Source organism: Lepisma saccharinum, chromosome 5 (genome assembly GCF_977018435.1).
Source record: "Lepisma saccharinum chromosome 5, izLepSacc3.1, whole genome shotgun sequence".
In the NCBI taxonomy this organism is placed as follows: Eukaryota; Metazoa; Arthropoda; class Insecta; order Zygentoma; family Lepismatidae; genus Lepisma; species Lepisma saccharinum.
In genome coordinates, this window is record NC_139233.1 from 6,362,967 (window position 1) to 6,381,789 (window position 18,823).

General features: G+C 36.9%; 1 protein-coding gene across 23 annotated transcripts in view; it reads left to right on the forward strand.

Moving 5' to 3' along the window:
• The window catches only part of sls (sallimus), an 854,140-nt gene that overhangs the window by 532,147 nt on the left and 303,170 nt on the right, over window positions 1-18,823 (forward strand). For all 23 annotated transcript variants that reach the window (XM_083122061.1, XM_083122066.1, XM_083122070.1 and 20 more), the window contains 12 exons: window positions 883-1,210; window positions 2,006-2,152; window positions 3,501-3,736; window positions 6,106-6,335; window positions 7,441-7,584; window positions 8,738-8,995; window positions 10,041-10,184; window positions 10,861-11,133; window positions 13,885-14,101; window positions 15,337-15,484; window positions 16,723-16,903; window positions 18,293-18,550. In XM_083122061.1, coding sequence (XP_082978187.1) covers window positions 883-1,210; window positions 2,006-2,152; window positions 3,501-3,736; window positions 6,106-6,335; window positions 7,441-7,584; window positions 8,738-8,995; window positions 10,041-10,184; window positions 10,861-11,133; window positions 13,885-14,101; window positions 15,337-15,484; window positions 16,723-16,903; window positions 18,293-18,550 — 2,564 coding nt within the window. The remainder of the gene's footprint in view (window positions 1-882; window positions 1,211-2,005; window positions 2,153-3,500; window positions 3,737-6,105; window positions 6,336-7,440; window positions 7,585-8,737; window positions 8,996-10,040; window positions 10,185-10,860; window positions 11,134-13,884; window positions 14,102-15,336; window positions 15,485-16,722; window positions 16,904-18,292; window positions 18,551-18,823) is intronic.

The window sequence follows — 18,823 nt, forward strand, 5'->3', positions numbered from 1 at the left end:
TTGACCTGTACTTGAAAAGCTGGGACAGGAAAAAATTGCGAACATATCGTTGCAGTTCTTTCACGATTTCATGACCAGGCTATACTCACTGAAAAAGGACATCGTACTGAATGAAACAGTAACATTAGCATGTCCACTTTTTTTCTGGTTACATTTGACATTAATTCATTCTCAAACTATTTTCATCTTCCCTGTTAATCGACTTGCACCTGTTCCAAATTTCACACATAGGCTACGTAACACCGGTAATACATGGACGCATTGGGTAAGACGCTTCATGATTTTTCGAAAAAAAAAAGCTTTATTTATAAAGTACAATTTAAAACTTTACTTTCATGGAAATATATATTTATCTCTCGAAAAATAAAGTAAGCAGACTCGTGCATTCTTCGTAATTTCCTTGCCGAATTACAGTGTTATATCCCCCATACCAATCTTCTGTCAATTACGTTTTCCCTGATTTATTAACAAATTTCATTTTGTTGATTCCACGGGGTGGGAACACATGAAAACTTTTAATTTGTTCTGACCCATAAAACTATTTAGAGCAGAAAAAAAAAAAAAAAAAAACCCTGAACAGTAGACCTTACTCTCTCGCATATTCACCATGCTTTAAACGACTTCAACACAACGTATCCTACTTAGAGTACTTCCTGAAAATCCCGGCAGATGGCATATCGGTTAATTTTAATCGCGAATTGATGGTGCCAACATAACAAAATGTTATAAATTTTTTCTCGATTTTACATTTTCCCACATTTTCAGTTTTTTTATCCAGCTTGGTAAAATTTAAAATCGAGGTTCCACTGTATTTTACAAATGCAGCGGTCTATTTGAAAATTCGACTTTTGCGCTCTGTTTAATATATTTTTTTCCTTCCAGGGATTCCATGAAAATGTCTCGGGTAACGAAGCAAGAATCTACAGAAACTGACTCTTCAAAGAATTTGGCTCCCAACTTCATCCGCGTCTGCGGTGACCGAGAAGTCACTGAGGGCAAGATGTCTCGATTTGATTGCCGGGTGACCGGAAGGCCATACCCTGACGTGGCTTGGTTCATCAATGGCCGGCAGGTGACGGATGATGCAACACACAAGATCCTAGTCAACGAATCTGGAAACCATGCACTGATGATCACTAACGTGCATCGTTCGGATGCTGGTGTCATCTCCTGCATTGCTCGAAATAAAACTGGAGAGACATCATTTCAGGTGAGTGTTCATAGTAGGGAGTCTGTAACCCTATTGTTGGCTGGAATAAGCATATCAGTTTATTTGTGAAGTTGCCCATAATTTTGCCGATCCGATATTTCTATAAATAGCTTGCAACTTACTCCCATGCTCTTTGCGACTGTTCGTTCATCAATTTCATCATATCATCACTCATTCTTATCATCGTGATAAGCCAAAAATGGCAGAAAAGTGACAGTAAATATCAAAAATTAATATTTTTTTAATAAGTGTTATTATTTTGCAAGGTTATAAATAATTATCCTTCCATTTAAATGCATCTATTTTTAACCTTGATATTTAAATGTCAACTGCATTTATTGTTTATCACACACATGAACATGGATAGAAAATAGCACCAGCGGAAGTTCACAAATGTTACTAAAGGAAAATATAACTTACATGTTTTTGTTGATTTGGTGGTTGCACTTTGTGTGTTGTACATTGTGTTGATTTGGATGGTATGTTGAAAATATATTTGAAATTGGATTTAATTGTCATTTTATTTTAGAAAAGTATTTTGGTCTATTAGCTCTAGGGCATGCACACATCGCCTGTCGCTCTCATTTATATTTAGTTTATTCAATGTTTTGATGTATTAGACACACATCATTCCCAAGAGTTAAAAATTATTTTTGATATTATTCTTACTACGTAGATCATTTGCAAAGATTGAAATTGTTTTTAATATTGTTGTTATTCGTAGTTTGCTTTACAATTACTATTAGTGTAACAATCATTTGAAATTGATGCACATGCCATTTTCTTGTTTTTCAGTGCAACCTCTCTGTGATAGAAAAGGAACAAGTTGTGGCACCAAAGTTTGTGGAGAGATTCACTACTGTTCATGTTAAAGAGGGAGAACCTGTAGTGCTTCAAGCCCGTGCAGTAGGAACTCCAATCCCACGAATTACTTGGCAAAAGGTAGGTGCAGTGTGGTATTTAGAGAAAATTCTGTTGGGATTGTAGAACTACCTTAATATATCAGGATATTACATAAATATATAAAATTCCCCCACCAAGAACTAAAATTGACTGAATTTTGGGCCCAAAGTCACTATATAAAATAAGGTTTTGATAAAATTTTAGTGAATAAATTTTTAAATTTGGGTTGGAAATTATTTTTCAAAGCAGCTAAAGAGATAAGTTTGGAAGTTAGCAAAGAGAAAACTAAAACCGAAACCAAGTGTTAGGTAATAATCAAAATCAAATTATTGATATCAACTCGTTTGAACCAGTTTCGAAATTCAAGTACAAATAATACTAACAAATGAAAATTATATTAGAGAGGAAATAAAAAGCAGGCTTAATTCAGGAAATGCAGGTTACTTTTCTCTTCATAAACTTTTGTCTTCTCGTTTAATATCTAAGAAACTAAAAGTTAAAATATACAAAACAGTAATTTTGCCTGTATTATTATATGGATGCGAAACTTGGTCCCTTACATTGAAAGAGGAACATAAATTGAGAGTATTTGAAAATAAGATCCTTAGGAAAATATTTGGACCTAAAAGGGATGAGGAGACAGGTGACTGGAGAAAGTTACATAATTTAGAAGTACATAATTTGTATTCATGTCCAGATATTATTAGAATAATTAAATCAAGAAGACTTAGGTGGGCAGGCCATGTGGCACGAATGGGAGAGGAGTTTACAGGATTCTTGTTGGGAAACCTGATGGTAAGAGACCTGCGGGAAAGCCAAGACGAAGATGGAGGGATAACATTGAGATGGAGCTAAAGGAAATTGGTAGGGATGGAAAAGAGTATGTAGATCTTGCTCAGGATAGGGACAGATGGAAGGCCTGTGTTGCTGCAGCCATGAACTTTCGGGTTTAAGAAGGCTAGAGAGTGAGTGAGTTAGTTAGGTTGGAAATTACACTTTTTGCAGAAAATTAGTATTTCATCCTAATAGATATTATTCATAACTTTTACTCCCCATTACGAATTTGAATTGCATGGATTTGTTTCACTTACATTTTCTGCATAACATGAAAACAAGACCCAACCATCAAAAGGTAATTTAATTATCAAATTCAAGGCTCTAGGAATCTTTTGTTTTTGTAAAAATATAATTCTAGAGAAGTTTGAGTTGGCAACAGTTTCGGGATGGTCCCTGGGCCAGTAAGTTCATGTCTGGCAATGGCCGAAATAATAAACAATTAATTTTAGATACAACATGCGGTATTATAGTGCATTGAAAATGTATGCATGTCAGCTCTTGCATTTTATAATTGGAAGTCATTATTTATTTTTTTTGAAATTTTCTCTAGGATGGTGTTCCCATTGTGCCTAGCCCAGATATTAATGTAGTGATTGACGGTGGAGCTTCAACTCTCGACATCCCACGAGCGAAGGCGTCGGATGCTGCTTGGTATCAATGCACAGCGCAAAACGTTGCAGGCTCTACCGCCACCCGGGCAAGGCTCTATGTGGAAACCCCGAGGGGATCGGCCGCAGAGCCAAGGAAGCTGAACCTGCCTAGGCCAACCAAGGTCATCGAACCATCGTAAGTATCTATACTCTGTCTGCTGTAAGAACGAATTCAATGTAAACAATCACACTTGGCGTCTGGGAAATCCCTAAAGATAAGAGTGACGTTAGCTCTTGAAAATCACCTCTACTCCTCAAAGCACACTAAATAATGTGGAAAAATATTTTTACGCAGTCTGTATGCATGAACTTTCCATTGGAATTCCATCAGCAACAGTGATATTTATAGTTTTCTGGCTATAACAGTAACATTACTGAATTTTGTTTGCAATCGAAACATATTTTTTTTAAATATCCAGCCCTTTCACACCCTCCAAGAGGTTTAACCTTTTGCCGCCCAAGGCCTTTTTCACATGTAAGCCTCTCTGTCCCGAGCCGTTTTTGAGCAGAATGCAGAGTTTCAATTAAATGAGTGTAGATCGGAGGCTAATTGCCCTAGAGAGATGAGTGATATACTGTTGTACGCGGAATGAACCAGAGATTCAGACTATATGAAATTTTTGCAAATTCGGCGTATATGTGGGGGGGGGGGGGAGGGGGCTAACTCTCAAAATTTCAAAATTTCGGGGAAAAAAATTTTGTTCCCCCACCCTCCCCTCAAGCAAAAAGTACATGACAGTGTCGACATGCACATGGAAATGATCGCTAACATGTAAGGAACACAAAAATATTTGCATTATTATCATATGACCAATGTAACTTGAGTTATACCCCCAAAAGGAATTGTCGGCACGCCACTGATTCAAGCTTCAAAATGCAGAGTTAAATTCAAATGACTAGCTCAGAAACTAAATGCCCTAGAGATATGAAAGATATACCGTTGTACGCAGAATGAATCACAGATTCAGACGATATATAATTTATGCACATTCGGCGTACATATGGAGGGGAAAGGGGGAAATCCCCTCAAAAATACTTTTAAAAAAATGGTGTTTCCCCCGCCCCCCCGAAAAAAATGTCAAAATGCAAAATTTTTGCAAAATTTATGCAAATTTGGCGTATATATGGAGGGGAAGGGAGAAAACCCCCAAAAATTATTTTAAAAAATTGTCACTTCACCCAAAAAATGTCCTTGCACTTGGGCACAAAACGACACCTACGCACAACATTCACGGACGAAAAGCTACAACGTAGTGAAAAATGAGCGCCAATTCTTGCAGCTGCTTGAAATTCTATTTTTAGACAATGCTGGGTAACCTCTGTTGCCACTTGTGGACACTTGTGCTAAAAAAAACAAAGGTTTCCTTCAGCGTGCTTCGAAATTCCATTCTCAACGCAGATTCAACAACCAGTCTTCCCCCTCCCCCTCCCCCACCCCCTGCTTGCGCCCTCACGGAAAACTTTCATTTTGACATCATATACTGATAAACAAGCTTCCTTCGAATGCACTTAGCACTAGGGAGTGAAAAGCATTGCTTTAGAACAACAAAGTCAGTCTTCCTTTGTCGGCAAAAATTTGATGTTGAAAAGAGCCGCAAAAGAGAAGTACCTTTTCCCGCCTTTTCCCCTCCATTTTCATGAAGACAAAAAAATGCAAAAAACCATTTCTGTTAAATACATGTGTTAGGAACAATATAAAAAAATAAAATCGAAATTCTATCGAAAAATAGAAAAGTTATAACGTAAAAACTACGGCCTTGACACAGCGTCTCGATCGAGATGCTTGGGACAGTGAGGGTTACATTTGGGTATCTCGTTCGAGATGCTTGGGCGGCAAAAGGTTAATGCTACTGAATTCTTATGTATTTAGGAATGGGGAAGAGTTATCGATACTCTGTCAGTACTAGCGAATATAAGTGTATTGGTAAAATATTAATATTTTTTGCTGATCTGATATGTATCTATAAATAGCCTGTAATTTTGTGAACAGTTTTGACAATTTGTTATAGTTTTTGTGAATAACAGTCTAATTCATTTCCCTTGTTTTGTAAAGTACATTTTTGAGTACAAAGTCTTTTTTTTAAAAGCCAAAACCCATGGTCACATGCAATAATTAAGAAGGCGAATGAATCATTCAGTGTATTCACAGAGCATTTGCAATTTTATATCAGAGGAAATTATATTATGATTATCATCAAAAATCTCAAAACAATCCGTTCCTAACTGATGTCGTTGCATTGATTTATTAAGATGATTTGCTTTATTTTTGTCTCTGTATCACTTTTTCAAACCTTTTATTGGCTAACATATTTACGTGTTGTGCGAGTTACTCACTGTATAATATAATCTATACAAAATTTGTACAAAATCATCTTACGTGAGTGAGTATAGAATAGAATTTATACTCACTCACTTAAGTAAGACTATTTTGTACAAATTTTGTACAGATTATTTTATTGACTAGCTTAAGTAGAAGTTCTGATATACAAGTTCCTCTTCTCGTAGACCACCCAGCGAACCAGAAATTATTTTCCTGAGGCACGTAGAGAGAGCAAGACCTCATCCTCAGCATCCTGAAGAGGACAAGGTGTACCCACCACCACTGTTCATCGTTCCTCTTAAAGATATGGCCCAGGTCGAAGGTGGCCGCGTGCACTTTGAGGCCAGGATAGAACCTGTTGGTGACCCCACCATGAGGGTGGAGTGGTTCCTTAATGGCAGGCTCCTGGAAGCAAGTGAGTATTTTAGGTTGTCCAGTTGTTCTAGATAGACTAAGTCCTGCTAAGCTCAACTTATCGTGGCAATTTTCTTTATTTACTCTTACCAGCCATGTACCCTGTCCTTCTTATCTCTGGAGCAAGTGAACGAGAACAAGTCTCTGCTCAAGTAGTGACGCAAGATGGCTCCACCAATGAACATGTGCGAGGGAACGGTATTGCATAAGTATTTCATGTACTGCTTTGCTCCGCCCACTTGATTTCTCAGTCTTCTCTGCCACTATGCATGAGCATGCTCCAGAGATAGGATATAGAAGATGATTTTTCATTTTTTTCCCAAGATCTTTAAAATGATTCTGTTGACAATAATAATTGTTTGTTTTCATTCAATTTTGGATTAGAAAACATTGTTTTTATTGTGTATTTCTAGCACTTTTTCTGGGGTCTTTTTTTAGTTTTTTTAAGTGAAAAATGCAGGTTCGACCAGGACTTGAATCTAGCTCTCGGGCATGCTGTGCCATTTCTCTACCAACTGATCTACCCAAGGCACACTATGTCACAAACCCAGGTCGAGCCTGAACCTAACCTAACTTAACCTAAGGTCTTAATTTTGCTGCCTTTGGCAAATGAGATTCATTTTAACTGATTTAACTTAATCGTGCAAATAATCTAATCCAACCCAACCACTGAAATATTACAATAAAAATTGTGTTTTTATGCTTGTAACAGCCTTAAACTACAAGAGAAAAAATTCTACAATGCATCAATACATACACATAACAATAATTATACTTTAACAAATACTATTAAATTTTTTTTCATTTCTGAAAAATTCAGGTTCACATTATAATAATATATGTACAATGGAACCATGATTTTACACTTTTCATGGAGCCATGGTAAAAAATTAAAATCTTGGGTTAAAGAATATAACCTATTGCATTATTGGGATCACGAAGTCTGAATGTGTACTGCATAAAAATGTAATATTGGGGCTGTAATGTATATCTGAAATATGCACTGTATGGATACATGTTCATTGATTTCTCGGCTGTGAACTATCCGTGATGGTTGTTTGTTCTTTTTTTAAGGCAAATCAGTGAGTAATGGTAATATGTTTCAGGTTCTCGTGCTACGACGACATTCCGGTTTGGATTCATTGCTCTGGATCTGCTCAGCATTATTATTCAAGACAGTGGAGAATATGTGTGCCGTGTAACCAGTGCTTCTGGTGTGGCTGAATCTCGAGCGATTTTGAGTGTTACGGGTACGTTAGCATTTCTCTATCAGTCAAATATCTACGTAACTACTGTCATAGTAAATAGTAACAGTATTTGAAACTCTACTTGCAGTGACTACTGAATACATTTGTTCTGTAGTCCATTATAGTGATGTGAAATCTCCCCTCCCCCTCTCGTGCCTGCTGCATGCATCATTATTTTGTTACATAGTAGTTAGCCAGCTTCCACAGTGGAGCACTCAGGGAAATGTGCTATGAAGCCAGAGGTACCAGGTTAGAGCCCTTGGTAAGGCATGGATGTATCCTTGGTTTTGTTCCATCATCCACCCCCATCATCACAATTAGCCCATGGTCGTCACCCGTGGAAATTGACATTGTTCATTTCAATTTATAATGGAGCAGGAATTTTGCTATTTTTATTGTTAATGTCAGTTCCGTTAATTAGTATTTGAGCAGAATAACAAATTTAAGAAAACTGTGTTAGATTGGAAATACAGGAACCAGTTTATGTTTTCATAATTTACCATTTAATCCAAGGAATAAACGATTCCACAGTTGTTTAAATATCAAAATTGAGATTTGATGTGAGAAAACGCACAATATAAATTTTAAGGCCCTCCCCGGTGGTGCAGTGGTTGCATCGTCACCTTGTAATCAAGTGGCCTCAGGTTCTATACTCGGTGGAGGCACAGTGGGTTGGATTGCACTTCAAGCTGTAGGCCCAGTCCCGATTAGCCTTACTGTGCACAAAGTGGATTTAGAACACCAGCTCAATCAATCAATCAAGTATAAACTTTAGGACTAAAATTGATCCCTAACTCTTCACAGCTTTTCCTTGAATGAGGCATGTAAAAGTTAATAACAAAGTGAATGGCTGCGCATTTCGGTACATTTACTGTATGAAATGTAAAACCATGTGTCTGGATATTCACTCATCTTGTGGATTTAGTAGCAAGGATACCATGACAACGACGATGATGATGATTCATATAATAAAATCACAACTATGATGGCGTTTATTAACTGGTATTCTACCATTCAATTTTTATCAATTGCCTGACTCCCCCTTCAAATATTTCTGGTGACACCCATACCTAAGAGGTAGGAAAGTGACAAGATATTAATCAGAGTGATTTATATAATATTTTAATGATTCTTAATTTTATTTCCAATACTCCAGCTCGTTCTTCAATTGAGCAGACGAGCCAGCACCCAGATAGCTTGCAATACATCCAACAGCTGGAAGACTACTCCCGTTACCAACGAACTGAAAGTGTGGAAGAGATTTCGTCCATCAAGCCGGTGTTCATTCGACCCCTTCAGGACCTCGGGGAGCTCCAGGAGGGCAGGAACGCTCACTTTGAGGCTCAGCTGAGCCCAGTGAGTGATCCAACGATGAAGGTCGAATGGTACAAGGATGGAAAACACATCACAGCAAGTGAGTAACACTCTTGAGTATTTCTTCGTTGTGTATGTGTTACTCATTGACGGTTACCATATGAAGTGTGACGCTTTATTTGAAAACTGTTTTTCATAATAATTTGCCTTTATACTGGGGAGAGTCAATAATCATACGAATGTCATATTTGTAATTGGTAGAGTCACATATTTTTGGTAATAAAAAAGCAAAATTTCAGTACAAAAAGAGAATCAATTTCAGGTTCAAAAGTGATAAATAAAATAATATTTTGTTGTTATAGCAGTGAAAAATCTGATCAAAAGTGTCATATAAAATTACATTGTGGTTTTAAAATTGTGAATATAATCCTAAATTTGATTTAAAAAGTGCACCTTTACACAAAAGAAACATATCCTATCTAATAGCACATTTATGTAGTTACCAGAGTATTAAGTTTATTCATGTATAAAGGGGTCCATTTTTGCTTCTCAAATATTTACAACAGAATTAATCCATTTTCTGTGATTTGCATAACTCACAGGATAATTCAAACTTCAGAAAGTGTCGCATCAATAAATAAACTCTAAATTTTGTGTTTAAGAGTCTATTTCGCATCATTTTGTGACAACACTGTACGAAAATGCACCTCAAATCTTTCAGAAACATGAAAAATGAACATTACAGCATGTTATTTCACATTTCGTGTTTTTGTCAATAATGAAATATACAGGCCTCTAGTAATTGGTGTCCCCTGAGAAAAGATAATTATGTTGCTAAAATTGACAAAGTATTCTTATCTTTCAGTGTTTATGACCAAAAAAGAATGAGTAATGTAGGGAGTCTAGTGACATTTAGTAGATGCCTATAGAACAGAGAGTTCCATTGTGATATATCCTGTTGAATGTAATGTTTTATTGATGTTGCATTATTTAACCTCTGTACAGGGAGAAATTTTGTCTCTGTTGATAACAAATAGAAGATCAATACACTTTTACTGGTACTTTATTGATGTTAGTTAAAAATTTAGTGCCAGTCCTTTCCTGATTTATAGCATTCATCTTCATTTTTTTTGTTTCCTCAATAGGCTCTCGTATAACCACCATCTTCAACTTTGGATACGTCTCTTTGAACATCATGCACCTCAGAGGTGAAGATGCTGGTACTTATACTGTCAGAGCTGTCAACAGACTGGGAGAGGCTATAAGTTCTTCCACACTCCGAGTATTTGGTAAGTTTGCCAGAACATGGATATATGATCATCAGTGTTCATACAACAGAACAAATTGAATATTACTAACATAGTTGCCTTGTAATCAAGGGGTCCTGGGTTCGCTAACTGGTAGATGCTGCTCCTTTGGATCCCACTTTAAACTGTAGGTCCAGTCCTGATTAGCCTTTTTTGTGCATAAAGTGGACTTAAGGAACCGAACTAAAAAAAAATTGAATGTTGCTTAAATGCAGAAAAAATCTGATTTTGCTTTTAAAAAGAATGTTTTGTGAATCATTTTTGGTGGCAACAAGAGCTATTTTGAAATTGATAATTTTTTTTTTTTGGCACAGTAACATGATACTTTTCTCTCTACTTTTAACTGTGTGGTTTGTCTAGGACCAGAAAGGTGTAGAAAAGTGTACAAAGAATTTTGTTAGCTGCATTTAATGCACGAAGAAAATTACTATATTTTCATTGAGAAATGAATTTACCCTTATTTGCATGTAAGAATTGTAAATGGCTACAGTGAAATCCTGATTTTAACTCCTGGATTTTATAGTTGTAAACTATTTGATTGTAGAAACTTCTATATGTATAAAGAACATAATTTAACCATTGTTGGAAACAATACCCATGTTTTATTTGACACTTTTTTCACCTGTACTTAATATTTCATTTCTTTATTTAATTCCAGCACGAACAAGTGTAACAGGAGATTTAGGAATTCCAGAACAGCAACGATACATAGAGAAGATTGAAGAACTGGAAGCTTACCAACAAGCCCAGCAGATGAAGTACTCTCAAGAGGCACCAGAGAGCACTGTTCCTCCAGTGTTCAAAACACCTATCAAAGACCAACTGAATATCCGAGAGGGAGGATTTGCCCACTTTGAAGCTCGGCTTGAACCTCTTGGCGATTCCACATTGAGAGTTGAATGGATGAAAGATGGCCGGCCCGTTGAAGCAAGTAAGTTTTTATATGAGTTGATTGTATTCGGTGGAAGGCCAAATAGGCGTTGCTTGGCGAGTGCTGCTCACAGAGTATAGCGTTTTTGTGTTTCGATCTCGTGAGGAAAAGAGAAGAAGAGGAAAAGTGTATGATGATGGCGGGGTGGCATTCAATGAGGAAATATTTATGATGAACGGCTTCTGGAATTACAATTACAGAGGAAGTTCAAGTAACAGAAAGTGATGCAACATTCCAGTTTTTGTAATTGTACTATAATGAAAATGTTGTTTATTCCAAATAATAAATATATACACACCGTAGTTTTGGAAAGTTGTGCAAGGGTGTGAAATTGAAAATTTTGATAGTTTTGTTCACATCAACTATTCTATTTCCATAATTAACAGCTTTTGAAGCACCGAAATCTTGTCCACTCGAGGCAGCTACATTGATCACAGATTATTCAAAGGCACTGACTGATACTTTGATCAATAAGCAAACAGTGTCAAGTAAATAATCTGTGTGTTCGACTAGCGAAAATCTTGGTCAGCGAGCGTCGCTCAGATAATTGATGGGCACCTGGTGGAATAGCGGTGACATTGTCACCTTGTAATTAAAGGGTCCCGGGGTTGATACCTGGTGGAGGCACATAGTGGTTCGTATCCAAATTAAAACTGTAGGCCTAGTCCTGATATGCATTTTTGTTCATGAAGTGGACTTGAAAAACAAAATCAAACCAAACATGGAGGAGATCATATTGAATGGTGGTTCAGATTCCAGTTATACTTTGAGGTCAGTTCTGATTTGCCTATCTGACCATACCTAACTTTATGTTAAGACCTTCGTAATAAGAGGTTTAGGAAATATAAGTGGAAGAGATGAGAGACCCATAACAGGTTGCCAGTTCATATGCGAGTGATTCCACATTAATTTTGGCAGGTATTGACCCTTGAGTTGTATGTTGACCACTTTTGGTAAGTGGGTATGAACCATATTTTTTATGAAACCACAGTACAAGAATTTTGGATATCAATCGAATTTGACAAATTGTTAGGGATTTCATCTTTGCTTTTGGGTAATCATAGAAATGAAGATAATTGATGATTAGATGAAATTGATAAAGAAATACCCATACCAAGTGCAGAGCTCAAACCCAAGAATGTCTGTGACGAGGTCGACCACTTAATGATATGCCTGATCACCAAGTCTATCTACCCTTAAAATTTGTTAAAGGTGAGAAAATGTATTTTAAAATTTACATGTACCATGTTCAAAATGGTTTGAAGTTGTGGATAGACTAGACTGTACCTTGTGCTGCATACATTCATCCATTCTGAAATACTATTTTCTGTTGGATAGCAATTTACAAATAATTTCCAAGTAAATACACCACCACTTCATCCATTTAATCCATTTCCTGTGAACATTCAAGAACGGACAAAATGTGTGCAAAGTAAAAGAACATTCATCAGTGATTTACAACAACCTCAAAGGTTCTCAATTTTTTTTTTCAATTCTTTACAATAATTCACCCTGCCAACCTCAGTGGCAGAGTGGTTAGCACAGTGCACAGGTTTGAATCCCAGCCTTGGCATGGGTGTTCTTTGTGAGTGTTGCTTCATCAGTTTCATTATATCATCACTCATCCTCATTTTCACGATTAGCCAAAAGTGGCAGAAACCTGCTGCCACCAACCCACCTGCACTCATCACCCAATATCATCCCCACCTCAACAAAATCAGGCACACACTGCACTCTCTTCTCCCAATTCTCCACAGTGATCCTGAAACCAAAAACATATTTCCCGACAAACCCAGAGTGGTTTTCAATTCCCCCCCCCCCACCTCCAAAACATCCTGGTCCACAACACTCCTTCACCACACATCCAACACCCCCCTGCCCATAAATGCAACCGCCCCAGGTGCAAGACCTGCCCCATCCTCATCACTTCTCACACCCTCCAGGTGCACACGGCCACTGGCAAATTTACCCTCCATCCCAAAGGGACCTGCCATGCCTCAAACCTTATCTACATCCTCACCTGCAACATCTGTGGTGATTTTTACCTGGTGGAAACATCAACGGCCCTCAACCTCCGCATCAATAACCACCGCTCCTCCACCCACAACCTGGACTTCACTGTCGCCATCCACACCAACCACCACAACATCAGTTTCAACGACTGCTTCCGGGTAGCGATTATCCATCTCCTACCCCAACCAGCCAACACCTCTGTTCGCAAAAGATGGGAGAGGGCCTATATATCGGCCATGAGTGCAACCACTCCACCTGGCTTGAACAAGCCCACCCAGTAATGCCCATCCCTCCCGCCCTCCCTCCCTCTCAGCTCATCCCACACATTCACAGTTTACTACGAGCCTGGTGACGAAACAGTGTTTTTTTTGTTCCACGCACCGCTTCTTCTTCGATGGGGACCTGGCAACTCTGCAGGGCCCCAACTTCCGGTTCCGTCTATTTCTCCTCACACCGATGATGCTATGAAATTAGCGAAAATTTTGAATTTTTCTACTGTCCGGTGAGTGTTTCCTTTTACCTTCTTCGATTTTTATATATATATATATATATATATATATATATATATATATATATATATATATATATATATATATATATATATATATATATATATATATATATATATATATATATCCCTGTTTTTGAGTTAATAAAACACAAGGCCAGGATTACATAAAATTTCATTGTTTCTTTTTTCTCACGTTTTGAATGCAAGTAAAATGCTTTTCCTTTCAGGCTCTAGGATAACCACCTTCTTCAATTTCGGCTATGTTGCCCTGACAATCAAATCAGTCACCACCCATGACATTGGCACATACACGTGCCGTGCGGTGAACAAAATGGGTCAAGCCACCACAGTAGCCCAGCTGACTGTTGTGAGCAAGAAGGACATAATACTCGACAGCCAACATCCTGGTGGCCTGGAGAAGATACAGCACCTTGAAGATTCAAGGTGAGCATATTTCTTTACTTTTTTGGTAAGTTTTTGTGTGAAAGAGTACTGGTGATGTGGGTGATACAAACATATTGATGTCTCATGCGTGCAGTGCTTTATTGAAAATTTTTGCACAAGAAGAGGAGGGTAAAGGTAAATATTGATCTTCAATTGTTGTAAATTTGCTTCTGTTGAAATCAAGAGAAATAAAGAGCAAATTGCTTGTCATTTTGCTCCAGGGGTAATTTATTTATACCAGCTGACATAGACGTATTGGTGTACAGTATTTATTTATCACAAAAATACCAATAATAGCCTGTAGCTTAGTGCACAATTCTCCCATTTTGTTAGTATTGTACCAGTGGAGGCACATAATGGTTTGGATCCTACTTTAAACTGTAGGTCCAGTCTTGATTAGCCTATCTGTGCATGAAGTGAATCTGCGCTTGAAATGGAAAATTTTAGGTGGGGGGATGTTTTGATGTTTTTCTGCCAGATATTATTAGAATAATTAAATCAAGACAACTTAGGTGGGCAGGCCATGTGGCACGAATGGGAGAGGAAAGAGGAGTTTACAGGATTCTTGTTGGGAAACCTGATGGTAAGAGACCTGTAGGAAGGCCAAGACGAAGATGGAGGGACAACGTTGAGATGGACCTAAAGGAAATCGGTAGAGATGGAAAAGAGTATATAGATCTTGCTCAAGATAGGGACAGATGGAAAGCCTGTGTTGCTGCAGCCATGAACCTTCAGGTTTAAGAAGGCTAGAGAGTTAGTTAGTTAGGGATGTTTGGATGAGCCTTGAGGTTAGTTGGGTGGATACTTCTATGGTTTAACATGGTGACAAGGAGACAGCTCGGGAATGCTTTGTAAGTTTTTTGCTAGCTTGGGGATTCCATTCCCCCTCACTTCGAGCACTGAAGTGAACTTAAGGAAACAAATAAAAACTAAAATCTCCCCTAGAAATATCTGTACACCAGCCACAAATTGATAATTTCTACCTAAGGTGCATATTACCCTAACTTTAGGCATGCATGAATTATGTACAGTCACACACACTTCTGGGTTGTAACAGTACCATTAGAATTCAGTGGGATTGTTACAACCCAGATGTGTCTGTGACTGTACCAGGCAGAACTGGTAGTGATCGAAATATCAGTGCCTTTAGAAAGCAAAGGAGCAAATTATACCAACTTACTGTTTCATGTATTTATTTACGTATTATTGAGAATTGACAAATTTTCTGTCTGCAGCCGATATGCTCGAAGTGTACACGAAGAATCCACCGTCACCCAGAAGCCACGATTCCTGGGCCCTCTGAAGGGCACCAATAAGATTGTCGAGGGCCAAAGGGCTCACTTCGAGGCTCGAGTGGAGCCCCAGAGCGACATGACAATGCAGGTATGGAGTTTACATAGCAATTGTTTCATATATTGCATCATGAGATCAGAATTGTAACAAGAAACAAGCTGTGGACATATTTATACAGCAGTTTGTTTTGTAGAATGTAACATGTGCAACTGAATAAAAGGTTTCTTATTATTAGCACAAGTAAAATCAATAAAAAACTGACTGAAACGAAATAATAACATAATGTTATTGACTGATGATGACATCATTGTATGAGTTTATTAGTAAATATTTGTAGTTAGTTGAGTGGTGTTAGTAGTAGTAAATCCTCGATCCAGTACAGCAAATATTAAAATTTTTCAAAAATATATCAAGTTTAAGACTATGTGCCAATATTTTTACAAATCCAGTACTTATTTCCTGACTGGTTTCCACAAATTCAGTTTGTGTTATTCATCATATGAAAACATACATAAAATTAAGTATTATTTACTCTTTTATTAAATAATAATAATAATTAAGTGCTGATCACAGTATAAACGTAAGGAAAGTACAAAATTACATGAATGAAATATGTATTATGTAAAAATGATATACATGAGAGTAACATATTTACATTTTAAGTTATAGTTTTCAACAAGAGAATCTACTATACCTCTAATAGAAATAATTGCTTATTGTTACTTCATACTAAGTCCAATTTCTACAATGAATTCACAGCAAATTTAAATTTAAATTATCTGTATTAGTTTTTATCAGTTCAGTGTAATAATTATAATAGTACATATTGCAATAAAAATGTTGATGATGAAAAACCTGAATGAAAAGTTTAGTCTTCTAATGCACACCCCATGAGAGTTCATATGCTTTTGTACTTTTAATGATGATGAAATCAACTCAAACAAAATGTTCAGTAGTTTGTATTGAATTGATATACTATCGGTTAACCAGCATCAGGAAAGTGTATTAACAATGTAATGAAGCAAAGAATTTACTGATTTTGATATACTTACTCATTTTGATGTACTTGCTAAGGTAATTTTTATTTCATGTTACTATTGTAAGTTATTTTATTTCAATGTAATCAAGGGATCCTGGGTTCGATTCCAGTGGAGGCACAGAGGGGTTCGGATCCAACTTTAAACTGTAGGCCCAGTCCCAATTAACCTTACTGTGCATAAAGTGGACTTAAAACACCAAATCAATCAATTATTTTATTTCAACAATTATTATAATTTGTTGCAACTGAACCTACTTTCATTACAGTTCTATCGGTATTTCTGTTACAGGTTGAGTGGTACTTTAATGGCAAGGTTATAATGAGTGCCACAAGAATTCAGATTTACCATGATTTTGGATATGTTTCCCTGGATATAGTAAGTGTTCGACCAGAAGATGCTGGTACATATACCGTGGTTGCAAGGAATGCCCTTGGAGAAGCTCAACTTTCAGCAACGATGCAAGTTGAAAGTAAGTGTTAAGTGTACATCTAATTTTTTGTTGTCCAAAGTTTACTGTGTACTAGACAGGATTGTTACTTCTCTTGTATTGAGAGATTAATTGGGGTGTAACTTACAAAAATGCATGTCGGAAATAATTCATTTAAAAATTTTAAGTTATAACATGAAAATTGACTTACTCCAGCAGTTGCATACATTTAAGACATGTGCTTATTACTCCTGGGTTGCAACCACCTTACTTGAATTCTTACTGGCAGACACACATGAGCATTTTATCTAGTGCAGATCATAGTACTCATTGTTATTGTATTATCAACTGATGCAGAGTCCTTGAGTTGTGATTATTTTGTTCACATGCGTGACTGTGCAATAATTGCAAGATACAGCAAAGTATGTGTTATTTTAACACCGGGATCTGCATAGATAAAACTGCTTGTGTGGCTGTGGCCTAAGAAAATAAGAATACATATTTCCTAGCATTTGTTATTAACTAGGGATGAGTCAATACCACTTTCAACAGATACCCATACCGATGTCGTTACTCTTGCTGATTCCCAACATAGCGATGCTTGAAAATTATAACAATTAAAAGATGTTGAAATGATTATTCTAATCATAAGAATCAGTTCAGCAGTTTTGCTTTAAAATAGGGATGGGACAGATTAATTGATACTTTATCGGTATCGGCCGATATAGGCATATCAGTGTATCGGTAAAATTACCGATCTGATATATCTATAAACTCCTTATAATTTAGTGCAAAATTTTGCCATTTTGATGTAATTTTATGTCTATTTCCATGCCCTACTTTTTAAATTTTTTTATAGTAAGTAAATGTCTAAACATGCAACATCGTTTGCATTACAGTCACCTGGAAATTCATTTATTTAGGAGGTTAATGAACCATTCAGGTTGTTCAAGGATCATTTGGGATTCTATATTGGATTGGTAGAATATCGGTATCGGTAAATTTTAAGTCGGTACTTTATCGGTATTGGCCAACATTTCATATCGACCCATCCCTACTTTAAAATATTTAAAAAATACATCAGAATATAAAAATACATGGTGCAATCACAAAATACAGTTTTTTCTCATAATGTTGGTACAAATTCAAAGGAAATTTTGAATTTTGGCAACTTCCAGCATAATTATGTTCTGTAAGTGTCACACAGTTTTTTTCGGAAAAGTATCTGTAAATAAAATCCAACCAGTACTTTCCGATACAGATACCATACATTGTCATCTACATTAGTGTCAGTATTGGTTCAGTCCTATTATTAACCATTATGCCAAAAAAAAAAAAAAAAAAAAAAAAAAAACTGAAAGCACCGTTTCGTTGGGAAGTTGTGTGTGCTCTCTGTATTTAATTACTTCACAAAAACCATTTCCATTTCAGCTCGAGCCAGTATCGATACGACCAGCATGCACAGGACAACCGTGGAAAAGACTCAGAGACTTGAGGGTTCAAAGTTCCAAGAACCGCGATACAACATCGAAGAAATCTCTAAATCGAAGCCTATTTTTGTGCAACCTCTCTCTGACCCTAAACCTGTCAACGAGGGCAAGAACATTCACCTCGAATGTCGCCTGGAACCAATGGGAGACCCAACAATGAGGGTCGAGTGGTTCTTCAATGGGAGGTCCATAACAGTTGGTAAGTGTTGCAGTGAAAGACAGGCTTGTTTGTTGAATGTTACAAAATCTGAGAGAATTATGTTGGTAAAGAAGTTGAAAGTGTAATCACAGGACCATGTACAGAATTACAAAATCCTCAAAGCTGGTTTTGCATATAAAAATGCTCTGTGCAATCCTATTAGAATTAGCTAATTAGATATTTGGTAACAGTTATCGTAAAAGTTTTTTTGTGAATCATTAGAGGCTGTTTAAATGTGTTTTAGTATAATATTCACTTCAGAGTATTCTGTTT